The sequence below is a fragment of the Manis pentadactyla genome, chromosome X (genome assembly GCF_030020395.1).
Source record: "Manis pentadactyla isolate mManPen7 chromosome X, mManPen7.hap1, whole genome shotgun sequence".
NCBI classification, from domain to species: domain Eukaryota; kingdom Metazoa; phylum Chordata; class Mammalia; order Pholidota; family Manidae; genus Manis; species Manis pentadactyla.
Window position 1 is genome coordinate 111,402,530 of NC_080038.1, and position 22,362 is coordinate 111,424,891.

General features: G+C 40.0%; 2 protein-coding genes across 3 annotated transcripts in view; one reads left to right on the forward strand and one right to left on the reverse strand.

Moving 5' to 3' along the window:
- The window catches only part of NKAP (NF-kappa-B-activating protein), a 34,805-nt gene extending 21,140 nt beyond the window's left edge, over nucleotides 1–13,665 (reverse strand). The window contains exons 1-5 of one of the 2 annotated variants that reach the window (XM_057495836.1): nucleotides 13,070–13,665; nucleotides 10,690–10,770; nucleotides 2,472–2,542; nucleotides 2,143–2,283; nucleotides 601–664 (exon numbers count right to left, since the gene is read on the reverse strand). In XM_057495836.1, coding sequence (XP_057351819.1) covers nucleotides 601–664; nucleotides 2,143–2,283; nucleotides 2,472–2,542; nucleotides 10,690–10,770; nucleotides 13,070–13,608 — 896 coding nt within the window. In that variant the 5' untranslated portion in view covers nucleotides 13,609–13,665. The remainder of the gene's footprint in view (nucleotides 1–600; nucleotides 665–2,142; nucleotides 2,284–2,471; nucleotides 2,543–10,689; nucleotides 10,771–13,069) is intronic. The other variant, XM_036919105.2, reaches the window with a different exon arrangement.
- A 5,248-nt stretch (nucleotides 13,666–18,913) lies between these two features.
- LOC130681957 (NF-kappa-B-activating protein-like) lies at nucleotides 18,914–21,927 on the forward strand. Its single transcript, XM_057495860.1, has 2 exons — nucleotides 18,914–19,518; nucleotides 21,828–21,927. The coding sequence occupies exons 1-2, from the start codon at nucleotides 18,980–18,982 to the stop codon at nucleotides 21,910–21,912; spliced, it is 624 nt and encodes a 207-aa protein (XP_057351843.1). The 5' UTR covers nucleotides 18,914–18,979; the 3' UTR covers nucleotides 21,913–21,927.
- Nucleotides 21,928–22,362: the final 435 nt, after the last annotated feature.

Here is a 22,362-nt window from a genome sequence, read left to right on the forward strand (position 1 = left end):
ATAGAAGTATACAATACCACCTAAAAAGTATTGCTGCCAAAAACTCACATTTGAACTTCATCAAGTCTCTAGACCTAACTATCAATCTATAGGAAACACAAAAGACAGAGAACGTGTTAAAAGGACACTATATGAGTACAATCAGCAAAATCCATACTGCAGGAAATTCTAAGGTAAATGATTTGGTTTCTTCAGTGAATAAAGTGCAGGAACAAAAAGGGAAGGGGAACCTATTGATTTAAAGAGATGTACAAGATACATCAACCAATTGCAATTTGGATCCTGATTTGAATAAACTGGACAAAAAACGGAGAACTGACAAATTACTGTTAAATATTTCAGGCATGATAATAGTACTGTGGTTATGGTTTTTTTAAAAAGGAATTTCTATCTTTTAGAGAAACATGCTGGTTTACGGATGAAATGATAATCTGGGATTGGTTTCAAAATAATGGGGGCAGTGGAGATTTCCCATGAGTTGGTAATTATCAAGCTGGGTGATAGTTACATGGGGGATCATTATATTATTTTCTCTGATATCTTATATAATTTTATATACATTTGAACTATTCATAATAAAAATTGAAGGAAAAAACTGACGATTTGTGTTTCTTCTTCTTTTCCTTTTTCTTGGCTTTCTCTGCTCTCCTTTTTGCATCTTCATCTGCACATTAAACCACATTATAGTTAAAAAAAATTAAACTCTAAAACCCCAAAACTTTTGAGTAGATAAATATCCTATTGCTCTATTTGTTAACACATAGAAATTAATTCAAACATTTATTGCTACTCATCACAAAATGTGCTAGGCATTGGGGACACAGAATTAAAGTCACACTAAGTTTTCAGTGATATAGGGCGTTATTATTAATTTTATTGTATGAGATAATAGTATTGTGATTAAGTAGGAAATGTCCTTGTTTTTTAGAGGTGTGTACAGAAATACTTAGGATGGTACAGTGATATTTGTAATCTACTTTGAACATCTACACAAAAAACTCACACTTGAAACAAATATGACAAAATACTAAAAATGTTAAACCTTGGGTGCTCACGGCACATAGAGGAGTCTCAAAAGCAGGCTGCTTTGGGGAGGATGATTGAGGAATGGTTGCCCAGCAAAAGGTGATCCTGAAGCTAGTTCTTTAAAAAATCACCTTTTTTACAAAAGCAACGCACGCCCATTGCCAAGATGAGTAAGCCAAGCCACATGCAGGGAGGGTCTGGTGTCGTAGGCAGAGAGACTCTCTGTACCAAGTAACAGAATCAAGAGGAAGGCCATGGAATATTGAGGAGACAGAAAGTAGTTCTCAGGCTACACAATGCTGCAAGAGAGAGACCCAGGTCTATGTGATTACTGAGGCATCGGTCAGGACCAACTTCACCCTGACGGCTAAGGAGAGCTCCTGAAGGACTTTAAGTAGGGGACTGACCTGCTCAGATTTGTGCTTTAAAAAAGTTCGGTCTTCCGGCAGGGAGGAAGGAAAGTGACAAGGGGGGGCCAGGAAACCCTGGTGACATCAGAGGAAGGGGCACCTTTGTGTCATGTGTCCCCAGTGGAGGCACCCTCTGGTCCAGCATCAGCCAGGAGAGGGCACAAAAGGGTGGCTTTTTGTGATGTGCCACCCCACAGGAGGTGTCTTTCATAATCAGCTGCTGGGAAGGGGTCTTTTATGATGTGCCTTTTTGAAAACGGCACAAAGGTGCCCACTGAGTGTGAGAATTTCACAGAAGAGCTGCTCCGCTGGGCAGATGCAGCCTGTATGGTTTGGTTCAGCACCACACGTCTCATAACCCAACCCCAACTTGCTCCGGTGCCACATGCCTTGTGCGATTACACACAACCAATCTGGAGCCATTATGCTTAGGCGTGAATCCCAACTGTGTGTCCCTGAGTGTGGTACTTAGAACCTGTTCTGTGCCTCCATTTCCCATCTCTGAGATGTATCCTACAGTTACCACTGTGTGGACTGAACAGCAGTAACGAATATCAAGCACTTAGCAGGGTGGCTGGCACAGTGAGCGAGTGCTCAGAAACTCTTGTCCCTTATTGTTGTTTTTAAGAACCTTCTTCTAAAATAAGCTTTAAGAAGTACAACTTGGTTTGAAGCAAGGTTTGCAGAATGATGCTGCCTTTCTTACCACTGGAGTCTGTTTCAGAATCAGAGTCACTGTCACTATCGTCAGAATACTTCTTGTGCTTTCTTTTAGATGATTTTTTCTTTCTCCTTTTCTTGGACCTTTCTTTTGAACGACTGGATTTCTTCTTCTTCTTCTTTTCTTCTACATAAAACAGAAATAAAAAACTAACTTCTAAAGAAGAATTTCTGAGTATCAATTTTATTATATTTGAAATACTGAAAAGGAATAGATGACAGGCAATTTGAGTAAAAGCAAAGTCTAATGTTCAACTATTTATAAATGTATTTTGTAACTCCTCAATAAAGAAAAGCTCTGTATTTAAAGAATACCTCCTGAGGTAGAAGATGAAGTGGTACTTTTCTTTGGCTCTTCATCCTCTACTGGTGTATGTTCATCAGAGCTGAATTTAAAGAAAACAGTTATAAGCATCAGAAAAGTGATGAAATGGAGTATAAAGTACAGACTTGACAATTTTCAGGAACAAATTGATTGAGAAGCATTAAAAGCAAACACTGGACTGCATTTACAATTGTACAGTTCAAAGATCTACCACCTTCATAATAATATAATAATCGTTTACATTGCATAATGCTTTAGAGGTTACAAAGTGCTACTTACTGAAAGCAGCACATAAGATTAGTATTTTCAGAAGAAACCACCGGGTAAAGGTCATGAACCACAAGGAAAGTCAAAGAACTGGAGTCCAGAAGGCTGCGGGAGGACTTCCCAACTGTACTCTCTGTGTGCAAAGGCCACACGGCAGAGCAGCACCTGTCTGTCTCCCCAGAGCACGAAGCACCTGACAAACTACAACAGAAGATTTCATTCTGTTGTAAAACATTATGAAAATGAGCGTTATTAAAATTCTACAATAATTTAAAAGGGAATTTCTATAGCATATAATCTTTTCCTCTGAAGATCACATCTGGAATAATACAGGTATTGCCTAGAAATTATTTTTAGGGCTCCTTCCAACTCTAATTCTTCGAGTGCAGATTCTGTGAGTGTTTTCCAAAGGCTTCTATAGGAATAACTTTAGATAATAATGCTTTATCACCCTGTCACAAATGACAAGTTTACTTGTCAAACTCACTGTATCAACTCAGCCTAAAGATGACACAGAAAGGGAAGAGAGGGAAGAACCTTATGAATAGCACCAAAGAGAAAAAAAATTAGGAAAAAGAGAAAGCATTAGGCCTTCAGATAATTTGATATAGGAAAATCATCTGAACAAAACCATATCAGCATATTCATTTAAAGAAATGCCTCTCGAAATAGAATAGAGAGCTCAGAAAAAAACCTACTCATATACGGTCAATTCGTTTACAACAAAGGAGGCAAGAATATACAATCGGGAAGGACAGTCTTTTCAGTAAATGGTACTGGGAAAACTGGACAGCCACATGCAAAAGAATGAAAATGGACCACTATCTCACACCATACGCAAACATTATTCAAAATGGATTAAAGACTTGAATTTAAGACCTAAAACCACAAAACTCCCAGAAGGAAACACAGGTGGTTAGTTCCTTGACACAGGTCTTGGAGATGATTTTAAATCTGACACACCAAAAGCAAAAGCAGAGAAAGCAAAAATAAGCAACTGGGACCGTATCAAGCTAAAAACTTCTTCACAGCAAAGGAAACCATCAACAATGACAATACATTGGGAGAAGTTATTTGCAAATCATGAATCTGATAAGGGGTTAATATCCAAAATATATAAGGAACTCATACAATTCAGTAGTAGAACACAAAAATAAACTAATCACAAGGATAAAAGTACAGGATAGGGAATATAGTCAATAATAGTGTAGTATCTTTGTGTGACAGCTGATCAGAGTGAGCATTTAGTAATGTATTTAATTTTTGAATCACGATGTTTTATGCCTGAAACCAATGTAATATTGTCTATCAACTACACTTCAATAAGAAAAAATAGCAATAGCAAAAAACCAGGCAATCCAATTAAAAAATGAGCAGAGGATCTGAATAGACATTTTCCCAAAGAAGATACACAGATGGCAAACAGGTACACGAGAAGATGCTGAACTTCAGTAACTATCAGGGAAATGCAGATAACATCTCACACCTGTTAGAAGAGCTATTACCAAAAACCCAAGAAGTAACAAGTGTTGGTGAGAATGTGGAGAAAAGGAAACCCTCATGCACTGTTGGTGGGAATGTAAATTGGTACAGCCACTCTGGAAAACAGTATGGAGGTTCCTTAAAAATTAAAAATAGAACTACTATATAGTCCAGCAATTCCACTTCCAGGTATTTATCTGAAGAAAACAAAACACAAACTTGAAAAGATATATGCACCCCCATGTTCACAGCAGCATTATTTACAATAGCTAAGATATGGGAACAACAGAAGCGTCCACTGGTGGATGAATGAATGAAGAAAATGTTGCATAGGAGAGGGGATCAACATGGCAGAATACGAATATTGTGAGCCTATTTCCTTCCATGGACACACCAAAATCTTCAACTACCTGTAGAGCTACTATCCCTGAGAAAAAACAGACGACTAGCAGAACAGACCTTACACGACTAAGGACATAAAGAGAAAGCCACAGTGCGACAGGTAGGAGGAATAGAGACATGGTCTAGTCAGAATGCACACCCCTGGGGTGGTGACCCACAAGGAGGAGGGATACCATGACCACAGAGACCCTCTCTGAGGAACAAGAGGTCCAAGCCCAACAGCCTGGTGGACCCACACTGGGAAGATGAGCACCCATAATGTCTGGCTTTGAAAACCAATAGGACTTATGTCTGGGATACCCAGAGGGCAGAAAGAAACTTGAGACTCCACTCTTAAATGGTGTGCATACAATGTCCCTTGCTCCGAGTCTCAGTGCAGAGGCAGCATTTTGAAAAGTGCCTGGGTTACACATGAAAGAGACCTATTGGCTAATTTTGGGACATGTGCTAGCAGGGCAGGGATCTGTTGGAATTTTCTCCGGGGATGGAAAGGTTGATGGGACACCATTTTCTTCTCACTTCCCTTCTACCTAGCTGGCCTGGTGCTGGCAGGTGCCATTTCTGACCTCTCCATCGACTGTACTGGAACGGCTTGCATGTCCTTGGTGTTCCCCTGCAGACTCGTCCCACTAACCTGCCTGCCCTGGCACTCCTCCCAATTAGCTCTTCACCCTGCCACACCAGGTGGACGACCCTGGCCAGCACCAGTACAGCCGCTAAGTGGCTAAGTGTTCCCACCCCAGAGTATCAGCCCTGCACACTAGAACACCTGCAACATTCATAGCTGGACCTCGCAGCCACCCACACACCAGAGGCCTGCCCCACACACCAGTGCCAGTAGCTATTGCAGATGGGCCTCACAGCCGGTTGCACTGAAGGCCAACCCTGCCCACCAGTGGGCTGCAGCAACTGCAGATGGGCCAGGTGCCAGCCCCACACCCCAGCATGTTGTAGCACTCACAGTCAGGCCTAGCAGACAGTGGACCAGGGTACAGCCCTGTGCGTCAGCACATGTCTACACCAGCTGTGACCCAGGCAGAACAGGAGGGTGTACGCAGCTGACACAGGGGACTCCCCTGTGCCACCTGACTCAAGTGACCAGGGAGGTCTGCACTGGCGGGCCCCATAGGATATCTTCTGCATAAAGCCACTCCTTTAAGACCAGGAAATATAACCGATCTACCTAATACATAGAAACAAAGACAAAGAATCAGACAAAATGAAGAAATGAGTATACTCCAAAGGGAAGGTAAGACAAAACCTCAGAAAAAGAACTGAATGAAACAGAGGATAAGCAATCCACGAGATGAGTTCAAAGTAATGGTCATAAAGATGCTCACCAAACTCAGAAGGAGAATGGATGGACACAGTGAGAACTTCAATAAAGAGATAAAAAAACACATTTAAAAAAAACATTCAGAGCTAAAGAGTAACTAAAATGAAAAACACATTAGAGAGGATATTTATATTAGAGCGCACACACACACACACACACACACACACACACACATATATATATATATGTATGCTGTATGGGAAAATATATTTGCAACTGATAAATCCAATAAGGGGTAAATATCCAATGTATTGGTGGAACTGAATAGACATTTTTCTGTCTATTTAGTTGGCCAACAAACACATGAAAAGATGCTCCACATCACTAGTCATCAGGGAAATGCAAATCACAACTACACTGAGCTATCACCTCACACCTGTCAGAAGGGCCACTATCCAAAAGACAAGAAACAGCAAGTGTTGGCAAGGATGCGGAGAAAAGGGAACTCTTGTGTACTGTTGGCGGGAATGCAAAATGGTGCAGCCGCTGTGGAAAACAGCATGGAGATTACTCAAAAAATTAAAAACAGCAATATCATACAATCCAGTAATTCCACTTCTGTATTGACCCGAGAAAAATGAAAACATTAATTTGAAAATGTACATGAACCTATATGGTTATTGCAACATTATTTACAATAGCCAAGATACGGAACCAACCTAAGTGTCCATCGATAGATGAATGGATAAAGATGTGGCACATATACACAAAGGAATATAACTCAGCCATAAAAGAGAATGAAATCTTGCTATTTGGGACATCATGGATGGACCCAGAGGGTATTATGCTAGGTGGAATAAGTCAGACACAGAAACACAAATACCATATGATTTCACTTACACGTGGAATCTAAGAAACAAACAAACAAACAACAAACCTAGAAACAGACTCATAAATACAGAGAACAAACTGGTGGCTGCCAGAGGGGTGGGGAGTGGGGAAAGTGAAATAAATGAAGGGGATTAAGAAGTACAAATTTCCAGTTACAAAATAAATAAATCATGGGGAATACAGCCAATAATATTGTAATACATTTGTATGGTGACAGATGGTAACAACACTTATCACGGTGAGCATTTTGTAATGTATATAAACGTCAAATCACTATGCTCTACACCTGAAACTAGTGTGTCGACGATACGTCAATAAAAAAGATTTTTTTTAATTAAGAGGGTTATCAACAGCAGATTAAATGATGCAGAAGAATGGCTCAGTGATCTGAAAGGTACAGTAGTGAACCAGGAAAAAGAAAAAAATTTTTTAAATGAGGATATTAAGCTTAAGGGACCTTTGGGACATCAAACATACTAACATTCATATTATCAGGGTTTCAGGAGAAGAATGAAAGAAACAGAAAACCTACATGAAGAAATAATGTCTAAAGGCTTTCCAAACTTGATGAAGGAGATACCCAAGTCCAGGAAGCAAAGAGAGTCCTAAATAAGATGGACCAAAAGTGACTCACACCGCCACACACTATAATCAACATGTAAACAGTTGAAGATAGAGAACCTTAAAAGCAGTAAGAGAAAAACAACTAGTTACACGTAAGTGTACCCCCAAAAACACTATGAACTAAGTAAAAAAAAATTTTTGGATGTACTTTGCTGCATAGTTGACATACAATATCACAATGGTTTCAAGTATACAATACAGTGATTCAACAGTTATACACATCATTAAATCCTCACCCCAACTAGTGTGATTACTATCTGTCAACACAGAAATGTTACAGAATTGACTATATTCTCTATGCTATACTTTCATCCCTGATTTTGTGTCTCTTTATCTCCCCCCACATATTTCACACCCCCACCCCGCCCCCAATCTTTCCCCCATGGTAACCACAAGTCACTTCTCAGTGTCTCAGAGTCTATTGTTTCGCTTCCTTTGTTTGGTTTTTAGAGTCCACATACAAGTGAAATCATATGGCATCTTTTTCTGCCTGGCTTATTTCACTTAGCATAATACCCTCTAAGTCCATCCATGTTGTTGCAAATGGAAGGATTTCTTTCTTTTTTATGGTCTGAGTAATATTCCATTTATATGTGTACCATATCTTCTTTATCCATTCATCTACTGACTGACACTTAGGTTACTTCCATATCTTGGCTACTGTAAATAACATGAAACAAACATGGGGTGCATCTATCTTTTTGAATCAGAGGTTGTGATTTTTTTCAGGTAAAGTCCTAGAAGTGGAATTACTGAGTCGTATGGTATTTCTATTTTTAGTCTTTTGAGGAACCTCCATACTGCTTTCCACAATGGCTGCACCAATTTATATTCCCACCAGCAGTGTAGGAGGGTTCCCATTTCTCCACATCCTCACCAATACTTGTTATTTCTTGAATGAGCTGAATTCTCAGCAGAAACTTTACAGGCCAGAAAGGAGTGGCATGATACATTCAATGCACTGAAAAAAAATTTACATCCAACAATATTCTACCCAGCAAGGTTCTCACTCAGTATTGAAGGAGAAATAGGGAGTTTCCCAGACAAGTAAGAGCTAAAGGAGCTCATCAACACCAAACCAGCCCTTTAAAAAATGTTAAAGGGACTTATGTAATGGAAAAGAAAAGGCCATACCTAGAAACAGAAAAAATTATGAAAGGAAAATCACAATGGCAAAGGTAAACATATAGTAAAAATAGTGCATCAACCACCTACAAAGCTAGTACGAAGGTTAAAAGTAGTTGAGTTAATTATATCTACAGTAATTACTTAAGAGACACACAAAATAATAAGATGTAAAATATGACACCAAATACATAAAACATGGGTGGGGTGGGGCAAGTAAATTTGTAGTGCATTTAGAATGTGTTGGAACTTAAGGGACTATCACCTTACAATAGACAGCTCTATACATACGATGTTATATATGAACCTCATGGTAACAACAAACCAAATACCTATAATAGATAAACTAAAATAAAGAGAAGGAACACAAACATAACACTAAAGAAAGCCATCAAATCACAAGGGAAGAGAGCAAGAGAAGAAAAGAAGAAAGAAGAACTACAAAAACAATGGCAATTAGTACGCACCTACAAGTAATTACTTCCAATGTAAATGGACTAAATGCTCCAAGCAAAAGACACTGGGTGACTGAATGGACAAAAAACAAGACCTATCTATATGCTGCTTACAAGAGACTCACTTCAAACCTAAAGACACAAAACAGACTAAATGTGAAGGTGCTGAAGTGATAGAACTTTCAATCTGAATGTGTAAAGCTGAGGTAGCAAGACTTACATCAGACAAAACAGACTTTGAAACAAAGACTGTAACAAGGGACAAAGAAGGGCATTACATAACGATAAGGGGGCCGATCTAAGAAGAGGTTATAATAACTGTAAATACCTAGGAATCCAACATAGGGGTAGCTAAATATATAAATATTAACAGGCATAAAGGAAGAATCTGACAGTAATACAGTAATAGTAGGGGACTTTCACACCCCATTTACATCAATAGACAGATCATCCAGACAGAAAATCGGTAAGGAAACAATGGCTTTGAACAACACATTCGACCAAACGGACTTAACATATACAGAACATTACATCTAAAACAGCAGCACACACATTCTTCTCAAATGCACATGGAACAGTCTCCAGGACAAATCACGTGTTAGGCCACAAAACCAGTCTCAATAAATTTTTAAAAATCGAAAAATCACTGAAATAAACTTAGGAAGACTGAAAATTTTCTGACCATGATGGTATGGAACTAGAAATCAATTACAAGGAGAAAAATTGGAAAAAACACAAACAGATGGAAGCTAAACAGCATGTTACTAAACAACCAATGGATCAAAGAAAATATCACAGGAAATTAAAAAATACTTGTAGAATAATGAAGACAGTAACACAACGGTTCAAAATCTTTGGGATGCAAAAATAACGGTTCTAAGAGGGAATAGCAATACAGTCCTACCTCAAGAAACAAGAAAAATCTCAAATAAACAATCTAACCTTACACCTAACTGAATTAGAAAGAAAAAGATCACCCAAAGTTAGTAAAGGGAAGAAAAAAGGAAAGCTCAAAGTAGAAATAAATGAACTAAGAGACTAGAAAACAACACCAAAAAAAAAAAAAAATCAATGAAACTAAGAGCTGGTTCTTTGAAAAGATAAACAAAATTGATAAACTTTTAGCTAGGTTCATCAAGAAAAGAGAGAGGACTCAAAATCAGAAATGAAGGAAGAGAAGTTACAACTGACACCACAAAAGTACAAATGGTTATAAGAGATTACTATAAAATTATATGCCAGCAAATTGGGCAATCAAGAAGGAATGGATAAATTCCTAGAAACATGCAATCTTCCAAGTCTGAACCAGGAAGAAAAAGAAAATCCGAACAGACCAATTACTAGTAACGAAATTGAACTGGTAATCAAAAAACTCCCAAGAAACAAAGAACCAGATGGCTTCATAGGAGAATTCTACCAAACATTTAGAGAGTTAACACCTATCCTCAAAGTATTCCAAAAACTTGAGGAAGGAAAGCGTCCACATTCATTCTATGAGGCCAGCACAACCTTGATACCAAAACCAGACAAAGACACTACAAAAAAGTTACAGACCAATATCCCTAGTGAACATAGATGCAAAAATCCTCAACAAGAAATATCAGCAAACTGAATTTAAAAATACATTGGAAAGATCATTCATCATGACCAAGTGGGATTTATTACAAAAAACTTTTAATCACTTACTCTGGTTCTGGATTCTTTGGAGAAAGTCCCCATACTTCAGGAGCTCCCAATTCTCCAATCCTCTCTCTCTCACTTAATCTCCTAGAAGATATAGGTGTGTAAATTATAACTCCATGGCCTAAGTTCTGCTTACTAAATATATCATCAAATTCAAAGAAGTCCAGTTAAGTCCTATTTTCCCTTTACATTTTAAACTTTAAATTAATAAAAACTTGGTGTAAATGTAAACTCAGAGAATTTGATGTTTTGATAGTATTGTCAAATGGGACAGACTACAAAGAGCCTGGGAGGCTGTCAAGTGTGTCCCTTCTGCTGCATGACGGCAGAGCTCCTAATTGCCCATTTCATCTTCTGCAGTATGCGACAGAAACAGTTTTACATTTGGAAGTAACTTCATTTGCTTATACACATTCATGAGAGTAAAGAGAAGTCTCTACTTGTGATTTGGTCAAACATTCCACTTAAAGAAATTCAGGAATTAAAGGAAAGATAGCTAAAAAATAAAGCATTAGAAGTATAAAATTAAGGGAGCACTGAAAATGAAAGAAACTTTTTAACAAAAATTGTACTCACCGGGATACAGGGTTTGTTTTCTCTGTTTTCCCTAATTCCTTTTTGGAAAAGGAATACATTCTCTATCCGCTCTTGGAGGACATGGAAAATTTTTCTCGTTTTATTTGTTATTTCTTCTCTTAATTTTTGCTATCTCTCTTAGTAAACAAACACCAAAAACTAGGGCTCAATTCCACAAAGTTTAGCTGCTTGTGACTCTATTTGTTTAAAAAACACCTTTACAAAATAAATGTACTTTATTTTGGTTTGATTGTTTGAATTAACTAGTTTTTACTTCTTTATTCATGGGAAAAGGTGGTATAATCACACAGTTAGACTCAGGTTTCCCCCTTGAGGAAACAGTCTATAAGGGGACATACTTAAAAACCTGAACCTGGGACATGCATACCGGGGGAAGAATGCCTGACAGGCAGTAAAGAGCAAGCAGTCAAGGTCTCATCCCTGCTGCCACCTGGCTTTATCTGTACTGTTAAGATAAATTACTTATCTTATATATATTAAATGTACAAATGCAAATTTCACCTGAGAGGTTCCGAACATCGTTTGGTGAGGATTGTCCCTTAAGAAGCTGGTGGCTTTTTGGTTGACACAGCCTGGGGGGTAACTTCCTGAAAAATGTTGTTCGGAGAGGTCTCCAAACCTAACTCAGCCCTCTTTTTACTTTTTCTGCTCCCATGCACCAAACCCTAACAGTTAACACTTAAGGACTATTTATTATGTTCCAGGCCCTAAATCATTACAATAGCTCTGACAGACTTTGTGCTCATTTTATCCCTTTTTAAGTGGTTAAGCAATTCAGCCCAGAGGGGTTAAGTAACTTAATACTATTAAGTAGTAAAGCACTGATTCAAACTTGGGCAATCTAATTCTGGAGCCTGTCCTCCTCATCACTATGCTTTATTACTTCCCACTTCTGGAGGGAAAAGATTCATGAAGACATCTCCCAGCTACTGGAACATTAACCTGACCCTCAATGCCTGTAATACTTTTAGATTTCTTTTTTTTTTTTTTAACACATAGTACATGTAAAAGCACTTACTACAGTGCCTGACAATTTAACACTCAAATAAGCTTTAGATATTAAGACTTACACAGCAATAATTATAACCCTTTTCCTTTCTGCTTCTTAGTCTATCCGTTTTTCCACTCCAGTACTCACTCTCCTTATAGGAGACCTGAACACCCTGACCTCATTTTTCATAGTCAAGACTGACAAGGTCTTTCTCAATGAAGGCTGATCTCAACAAGACCTTTCTCAATTTAGGCTAACCTACAGTTCAGCAGATCAGATTTTCTACATTCAATCATCTTCTCTCAGAGGCTTTTCTCCCCTCCAATTTAAACCCCTTATCTCAGTCTTTCCCAACTCGCTAAAAAAATATTGCCACTTACATATCCTGATATCTCAAATTTGTCTGACCTTTCAACAAGTTGCTAGGCACTGTTAATTTTATGATCGATTAAATAGTGCTCCTCCTTTCCACGAACTCGTGGGGCATAAAAACATGATCGCGAATTATGGCACAACCAAGCAGGTCTGGCTCTTGGCCATGTCTGCTACAAGTAAGGAGGCAGAAGAGAGTAGGGAGAGAACAGGGCACTGAATGATGGGGCCCTAGGGTGGGTGAAAGTCTAAGGGAAGAAAAGGGCAAATAAGGCGTTGTCGTGGGTAGACTGAAGGAAGGGAAGAAAATGGGCACAAGGCAGGCAGAGAGCGCGAAATGCCAATAGTTAGAAAGATGAAAGATGAAGCGGACTCCGAAGGCAGGTGGGCTCCTCACAGCGAAGGTGCGCCCGTGTCACTCACTTCCGCCGCAGGCTCTCCTCCCTTTCCTTGTCCAGAAGGCTAGGCCACGGCTGGTCGCCCCCGTAGGGGCGCGAGTAGCCGCCGTAATGGGCGGACGAGGAGGCAGAAGCGAAGGGGGTGCCCCGTGGCGCAGAGGGCCGCTCTCGAGAGCGTGACCGCGAGCGGGAGCGACAGGACTGGTTTCGGGAGCCTTGGCTGAGGCCACTCCGGTCTCCCGACCGAGAGCAAGAACGTGAGCGCGAGCGCGAGCGGCGGCCCCGCGGGGAGCGGGCGGCTTTACTGGGCCTGGGGCTCCTCGACGAACTGCGACGTTTCCCCCCGAAGCCCGAGGCCTCCCGCTCCGGCCTGCGCGAACCAGACACCGGAGTCATCACTGCCGCTCGTTGTCCGAAACTGCAGGAGAAACGGGCGGCTCCGTAGCTGAAGAAGCTCTCAGCGGCCGGGCTGCCGGCACCTTGCAAACAGTTCCGGGTACTTCCACACAATCCCTCCCCGGAAGTAGGCGGTTTCCCAGAGGGACAGGATGTGTGTATCGGCATAAAGAAGCCGGTGGAGCAGCGGATCGGTCGATCGTTCCGGTTAGTGAGGCTGCTCACGTCTAAACTGCACAGGAGACCTTGTTCTTTCTTCAGCCTCTAATTGAGCTACCTGAGGAGGGACGATTGATCCCAGGACACATTTCAATGAGCATCGGTATGAACAACAAAGCCAGTGTAATTATATGAATATATCTGTGCGTATGTGCATGCGTGTAGGAGTGTATATGTAGGCATGCCTTGTTTTATTTCACTTCGAAGATGATGCGTTTTTACAAATTGAAGTTTCTGGCAACTCTTCCTCCAGCAATTTTATTTGCGCCATTTCTGCAACAGCATTTGCTCAAATTGTGTCTCTGTGTCAGGTTTTAGTAATGCTTGTAATGTTCCAAACTTTTTCGTTATTACTATATTTGTTATGATGATCTGTGATCAGTGATAACAACTCCCTGAATGCTCAGATGGTGGTTGGCATTCTTTAGCAATAAAGTAATTTTTAATTAACTCTGTACATTGTATTTTTATACATAAATGTCATTGCAGGCTTAACAGTACAGTGTAGTGTAAACAGCGTTTATATGCACTGGGAAACCAAAAAATTCATTTGATTCACTCTATTGAAATACTTTATTGAATGGTCTGGAACTGAAGTCACAATTATCTCTTAGGTATGCCCATATACACACACACAATTTTTTCCTTTAGAATCCCAAGCAAACTAAGGAGGGTTTATGGAAATTGGCAGTGATCTATGATGTCTAGGCCCCATATGGCCCAGTTAACTTACAGTGTACAAATTTTAGGTTAATGAATTGAGCCTGATACACTCCAGTTAAGTTCACAGCCCAGAGAAAAACTGCATATTTATCCTCCCAGACATTCATCTCCACCAGAGGGCTCCAGCAAAGGAATTTGTATCCCCCTTCTTGTCCAGCCCCTTTAATTAGCCCCATCGTATGCTAGCTCAGCAGCACATAGTTAACAGTGATTATTTCTATTCATTTCACATTCCTTTCAAATGAAAGAGCATTTGAACACTACTGACTTTAATTTTTGAAGGCACAATGAGTTTTCTGGGAAATTCGAAATCCAGTCTACTAGTAGCTAGATGGTCTCTGGGCCTTTCCTCCTAAGAGGTAACTTACCAGACCATGAAAACTGATACCATTGACTATTGGAAATCTCCTTTTATGGAATTTAACAGAAATATGTATGAAAAAATGTTAAATGGAGAACGTGGATGGTACTATCTGATGTCTTCATGTAAAAACAATTGGATATGGGGTAAGGACCAAGAACTGAATTGAATGAGCAAAGTTATGTGACAAGGGGAAATTTCTAAGAGAGTCTTTGATGGAAAGTGTACACCTAACTTTTGTGACACCACACTGTTCACTTGCACATCAATTGCCTATAAAAGCCAACACTGCAACAGTATTCACTCTACCTGCCCAATGGATAAAGTGCCCTAAAGTTCACACATTTTAGTTCCAAGGGGAAAATGCTACCCCTGCACTTCTGATTGGCAAGATATTCTTCTTGCTCTGTTTCCTTGGAGCAGCTTGTGTTTCTTTCTTTTTTTTTTTAAGTGCAAAACTGTAAAACTCCTAGATGATAACATAGAAAAAAAACCTATATGAGATTGGACATGGTGATGACTTTTTTTTTTGGTATCATTAATCTACAATTACATGAGGAACATTATTTTTACTAGGCTCTCCCCATCACCAAGTTCCCACCACATACCCCGTTACAGGCACTGTCAATCAGCATAGAAAGATATTGCAGAATCACTACTTGTCTTCTCTGTGTTGTACAGCCCTCCATGTGCCCCCCCACATTATACATGCTAATCATAATGCCCCCTTTCTTTTTTCCCCCCCTTATCCCTCCCTTCCAACCCCTCCTCCCCAGACCCTTACCCTTTGGTAACTGTCAGTCCATTCTTGGGTTCTGTGATTCTGCTGCTGTTTTGTTCCTTCAGTTTTTTCTTTGTTCTTATACTCCACAGATGAGTGAAATCATTTGGTACTTGTCTTTCTCCGCCTGGCTTATTTCACTCACTCAGTGTAATACCCTCTAGCTCCATCCATGTTGTTGCAAATGATAGGATTTGTTTACTTCTTATGGCTGAATAACATTCTATTGTGTATATGTACCACATCTTCTTTATCCATTCATCTACTGATGAACATTTAGGTTGCTTCCATTTCTTGGGTATTGCGAATAGTGCTGTGAAAAACATAGGGGTGCATCTGTCTTTTTCAAACTGGGCTGCTGCATTCTTAGGGTAAATTCCTAGGAGTGGAATTCCTGGGTCAAATGGTATTTCTATTTTGAGTTTTTTGAGGAACCTCCATACTGCTTTCCACAATGGTGGAACGAATTTACATTCCCACCAGCAGTGTAGGAGGGTTCCCGTTTCTCCACATCCTCGCCAACATTTCTTGTTTGTCTTTTGGGTGGTGGCGATCCTTCCTGGTGTGAGGTGATAATCTCATTGTGGTTTTAATTTGCATTTCTCTGATGACTAGCGATGTGGAGCATCTTTTCATGTGTCTGTTAGCCATCTGAATTTCTTCTTTGGAGAACTGTCTGGTCGGCTCCTCTGACCATTTTTTGATTGGCTTATTTGCTTTTTGTTTGTTGATGTGCGTCAGCTCTTTATATATTTTGGATGTCAACCCTTTATCGGATCTGTCATTTATGAATATATTCTCCCATACTGTAGGATGCCTTTTTGTTCTATTGGTGGTGTCCTTTGCTGTACAGAAGCTTTTCAGTATGATGTAGTCCCACTTGTTCATTTTTGCTTTTGTTTCCCTTGCCTGGGAGATATGCTCATGAAGAAGTCACTCTTTTTTATGTCCAAGAGATTTTTGCCTGTGTTTTTTTCTAAGAGTTTTATGGTTTCATGACTTACATTCAGGTCTTTGATCCATTTCAAATTTATTTTTGTGTATGGTGTTAGACAATGATCCAGTTTCATTCTCTTACATGTAGCTGTCCAGTTTTGCCAACACCAGCTGTTGAACAGGCTGTCGTTTCCCTGTTGTATGTCCATGGCTCTTTTATCATATATTAATTGACCGTATATGTTTGGGTTAATATCTGGACTCTCTATTCTGTTCCACTTTTCTGTGGGTCTGTTCTTGTGCCAGTACCAAATTGTCTTGATTACTGTGGCTTTGTAGTAGAGCTTGAAGTTGGGTAGCAAGATCCCCCCTGTTTTTTTCTTCCTTCTCAGGATTTCTTTGGCTATTTGGGGTCTTTTGTGGTTCCATATGAATATTTAAAACTATTTAAAACTACAGGCATTGAGCCCCAGAAGATGACTGGTTAGCCAGAGACAGGTAAGATTCCTCAAGGGAGGAACAACCTAAGACAGGCCCAGTCGCAGGGGGGCCATCAGGTGAGAAATTGGGGATCAGCAGAAGTGAGGCTTAGAACCTCACTCCCCCGCCTGTTTTGAGAGAAATCTTCTGCATCCGTTGATGTTTTGTTGCCCTTGTCTAGCTTAGATTAAAACTTAGTCTATAGGCACAGACCTGATCATCTACATTTGCCCTCTTACAGCACTAAATTATGTTTTCTACCTTTATCTTGCATCCACCTACCACTTCAGCATTTTATTTAAAAAAAATAAGGGGGAAATGTGGGATTCACATATAAATCAAGTATAAAAATCAAATGAATAACGATATCTGACTTGATTGTTTATAGTTCATGATGCGTGATCAAAACCGAAAGTTTCTCTGATATGACTGCCCTTGCACTGTTCACCATGTAAGAACTTATTCACTATGTAAGAACTTGTTCACCATGTAAGAACTTGTTCGTTATGCTTCAGAAGATTGGAGACTGTTGAGAATTAGGCTTGGGGTTGATTAATGATTGTGCATTGAGTCCCCTACACAGAATTTTATTGTTGTTAACAACCATTTGATCAATAAATATGAGAGATGCCCTCTCAAAAAAAAATGTCATGTCTGTGAGAGCAGAATCATGTTGGATTGTTTTCTGCTGTCTCCCCCATGCCCAGAACCAAACGGCCCAGAAAAGGCCTCCCAATCCAATTTTGATGAGAGATTGAATATAGTATAAAAATGACCCTTTTTTCCAAAAAGAGATCCCTGCCTTTTAGAATAATACTAACTGAACACATAATCCAAAAAGTAAAAAGACTTAATGGGGAAAATAAAAATTTTGTAGTGGCTGTTATGTTAAATATAATACACGCTCTGGTCCAGATTCCTACGACTTTCTGAGCTCCAGCTAATGGTTGTCATCATTCTCTCTTAAGCTTTTAAATTATCAGTAGCTCAAAACTGCAGTGGAGTGGGCTCTCCATTCATCTTTTACAAAGAACAAAAGCATATTTCTTTCTTGAAATAAAAACCTCAACTGAATTCAGAGCAAGATTTTCTTAAACAGAAAGGAAATGTGACTACATTTAGTATCCTATTATGCATAACAAAGAAATAATAGAATGCAATTTATAATTCCATCAATTTTCTAATAATGTGTAGTTGTCCTGCTAGATAGTTGTGTTCAGGACGATGCAATAATCCATTTAAGCACATTTATTCAGTGACCTTATGAGCAGCTACACAGGGAAGGAATAATTTAATTGACAAAAGTAAAACATTACTTCGGGACTGTTGGTAGAAAAATAGATGCAAATACTTAAAAATTTTTTAAATATTAATTTTTTTTTTAATATTTAGAGGCAAAATAAAAATTTTTGTTAAAAAAATACAGGCATTGAGGGTCAGGTTAATGTTCCAGTTCGTTGAAGAATGCTGTTGGTATTTTAATAGGCATTGCATTGAATCTGTAGATTGCTTTAGGCAGGATGGCCATTTTGACAATATTAATTCTTCCTAGCCAAGAGGATGGGGTGAGTTTCCATTTGATAGTGTTCTCTTCAATTTCTCTTAAGAGTGTCTTGTAGTTTCAGGGTATAGGTCTTTCACTTCCTTGGTTAGCTTTATTCCAAGGTATTTTATTCTTTTTGATGCAATTGTGAAGGGAATTGTTTCCCTGATTTCTCTTTTTGCTAGTTCATCGTTGGTGTATAGGAAAGCAACAGATTTCTGTGTATTAAAAAACTCATCTTCGAAGTGAAATAAAACAAGGCATGCCTACATATACACTCCTACACGCATGCACATACGCACAGATATATTCATATAATTACACTGGCTTTGTTGTTCATACCGATGCTCATTGAAATGTGTCCTGGGATCAATCGTCCCTCCTCGGGTAGCTCAATTAGAGGCTGAAGAAAGAACAAGGTCTCCTGTGCAGTTTAGACGTGAGCAGCCTCACTAACCGGAACGATCGACCGATCCGCTGCTCCACCGGCTTCTTTATGCCGATACACACATCCTGTCCCTCTGGGAAACCGCCTACTTCCGGGGAGGGATTGTGTGGAAGTACCCGGAACTGTTTGCAAGGTGCCGGCAGCCCGGCCGCTGAGAGCTTCTTCAGCTACGGAGCCGCCCGTTTCTCCTGCAGTTTCGGACAACGAGCGGCAGTGATGACTCCGGTGTCTGGTTCGCGCAGGCCGGAGCGGGAGGCCTCGGGCTTCGGGGGGAAACGTCGCAGTTCGTCGAGGAGCCCCAGGCCCAGTAAAGCCGCCCGCTCCCCGCGGGGCCGCCGCTCGCGCTCGCGCTCACGTTCTTGCTCTCGGTCGGGAGACCGGAGTGGCCTCAGCCAAGGCTCCCGAAACCAGTCCTATCGCTCCCGCTCGCGGTCACGCTCTCGAGAGCGGCCCTCTGCGCCACGGGGCACCCCCTTCGCTTCTGCCTCCTCGTCCGCCCATTACGGCGGCTACTCGCGCCCCTACGGGGGCGACCAGCCGTGGCCTAGCCTTCTGGACAAGGAAAGGGAGGAGAGCCTGCGGCGGAAGTGAGTGACACGGGCGCACCTTCGCTGTGAGGAGCCCACCTGCCTTCGGAGTCCGCTTCATCTTTCATCTTTCTAACTATTGGCATTTCGCGCTCTCTGCCTGCCTTGTGCCCATTTTCTTCCCTTCCTTCAGTCTACCCACGACAACGCCTTATTTGCCCTTTTCTTCCCTTAGACTTTCACCCACCCTAGGGCCCCATCATTCAGTGCCCTGTTCTCTCCCTACTCTCTTCTGCCTCCTTACTTGTAGCAGACATGGCCAAGAGCCAGACCTGCTTGGTTGTGCCATAATTCGCGATCATGTTTTTATGCCCCACGAGTTCGTGGAAAGGAGGAGCACTATTTAATCGATCATAAAATTAACAGTGCCTAGCAACTTGTTGAAAGGTCAGACAAATTTGAGATATCAGGATATGTAAGTGGCAATATTTTTTTAGCGAGTTGGGAAAGACTGAGATAAGGGGTTTTAAATTGGAGGGGAGAAAAGCCTCTGAGAGAAGATGATTGAATGTAGAAAATCTGATCTGCTGAACTGTAGGTTAGCCTAAATTGAGAAAGGTCTTGTTGAGATCAGCCTTCATTGAGAAAGACCTTGTCAGTCTTGACTATGAAAAATGAGGTCTGGGTGTTCAGGTCTCCTATAAGGAGAGTGAGTACTGGAGTGGAAAAACGGATAGACTAAGAAGCAGAAAGGAAAAGGGTTATAATTATTGCTGTGTAAGTCTTAATATCTAAAGCTTATTTGAGTGTTAAATTGTCAGGCACTGTAGTAAGTGCTTTTACATGTACTATGTGTTAAAAAAAAAAAAAAAGAAATCTAAAAGTATTACAGGCATTGAGGGTCAGGTTAATGTTCCAGTAGCTGGGAGATGTCTTCATGAATCTTTTCCCTCCAGAAGTGGGAAGTAATAAAGCATAGTGATGAGGAGGACAGGCTCCAGAATTAGATTGCCCAAGTTTGAATCAGTGCTTTACTACTTAATAGTATTAAGTTACTTAACCCCCTCTGGGCTGAATTGCTTAACCACTTAAAAAGGGATAAAATGAGCACAAAGTCTGTCAGAGCTATTGTAATGATTTAGGGCCTGGAACATAATAAATAGTCCTTAAGTGTTAACTGTTAGGGTTTGGATGCATGGGAGCAGAAAAAGTAAAAAGAGGGCTGAGTTAGGTTTGGAGACCTCTCCGAACAACATTTTTCAGGAAGTTACCCCCCAGCTGTGTCAACCAAAAAGCCACCAGCTTCTTAAGGGACAATCCTCACCAAACGATGTTCGGAACCTCTCAGGTGAAATTTGCATTTGTACATTTTAATATATATAAGATAAGTAATTTATCTTAACAGTACAGATAAAGCCAGGTGGCAGCAGGGATGAGACCTTGACTGCTTGCTCTTTACTGCCTGTCAGGCATTCTTCCCCCGGTATGCATGTCCCAGGTTCAGGTTTTTAAGTATGTCCCCCTTATAGACTGTTTCCTCAAGGGGGAAACCTGAGTCTAACTGTGTGATTATACCACCTTTTCCCATGAATAAAGAAGTAAAAACTAGTTAATTCAAACAATCAAACCAAAATAAAGTACATTTATTTTGTAAAGGTGTTTTTTAAACAAATAGAGTCACAAGCAGCTAAACTTTGTGGAATTGAGCCCCTAGTTTTTGGTGTTTGTTTACTAAGAGAGATAGCAAAAATTAAGAGAAGAAATAACAAATAAAACGAGAAAAATTTTCCATGTCCTCCAAGAGCGGATAGAGAATGTATTCCTTTTCCAAAAAGGAATTAGGGAAAACAGAGAAAAACAAACCCTGTATCCCGGTGAGTACAATTTTTGTTAAAAAAGTTTCTTTCATTTTCAGTGCTCCCTTAATTTTATACTTCTAATGCTTTATTTTTTAGCTATCTTTCCTTTAATTCCTGAATTTCTTTAAGTGGAATGTTTGACCAAATCACAAGTAGAGACTTCTCTTTACTCTCATGAATGTGTATAAGCAAATGAAGTTACTTCCAAATGTAAAAACTGTTTCTGTCGCATACTGCAGAAGATGAAATGGGCAATTAGGAGCTCTGCCGTCATGCAGCAGAAGGGACACACTTGACTAGCCTCCCAGGCTCTTTGTAGTCTGTCCCATTTGACAATACTATCAAAACATCAAATTCTCTGAGTTTACATTTACACCAAGTTTTTATTAATTTAAAGTTTAAAATGTAAAGGGAAAATAGGACTTAACTGGACTTCTTTGAATTTGATGATATATTTAGTAAGCAGAACTTAGGCCATGGAGTTATAATTTACACACCTATATCTTCTAGGAGATTAAGTGAGAGAGAGAGGATTGGAGAATTGGGAGCTCCTGAAGTATGGGGACTTTCTCCAAAGAATCCAGAACCAGAGTAAGTGATTAAAAGTTTTTTGTAATAAATCCCACTTGGTCATGATGAATGATCTTTCCAATGTATTTTTAAATTCAGTTTGCTGATATTTCTTGTTGAGGATTTTTGCATCTATGTTCACTAGGGATATTGGTCTGTAACTTTTTTGTAGTGTCTTTGTCTGGTTTTGGTATCAAGGTTGTGCTGGCCTCATAGAATGAATGTGGACGCTTTCCTTCCTCAAGTTTTTGGAATACTTTGAGGATAGGTGTTAACTCTCTAAATGTTTGGTAGAATTCTCCTATGAAGCCATCTGGTTCTTTGTTTCTTGGGAGTTTTTTGATTACCAGTTCAATTTCGTTACTAGTAATTGGTCTGTTCGGATTTTCTTTTTCTTCCTGGTTCAGACTTGGAAGATTGCATGTTTCTAGGAATTTATCCATTCCTTCTTGATTGCCCAATTTGCTGGCATATA

What these genes read in the sequence shown, in the direction of transcription:
- LOC130681957 (XM_057495860.1), top strand. Translation starts at nt 18,980, where the DNA reads ATGCCGATACACACATCCTGTCCCTCTGGGAAACCGCCTACTTCCGGG. An exon ending in GAGGAGAGCCTGCGGCGGAA is followed by an intron (nt 19,519 to 21,827) that starts GTGAGTGACACG and finishes TATATCTTCTAG; the next exon opens with GAGATTAAGTGAGAGAGAGA.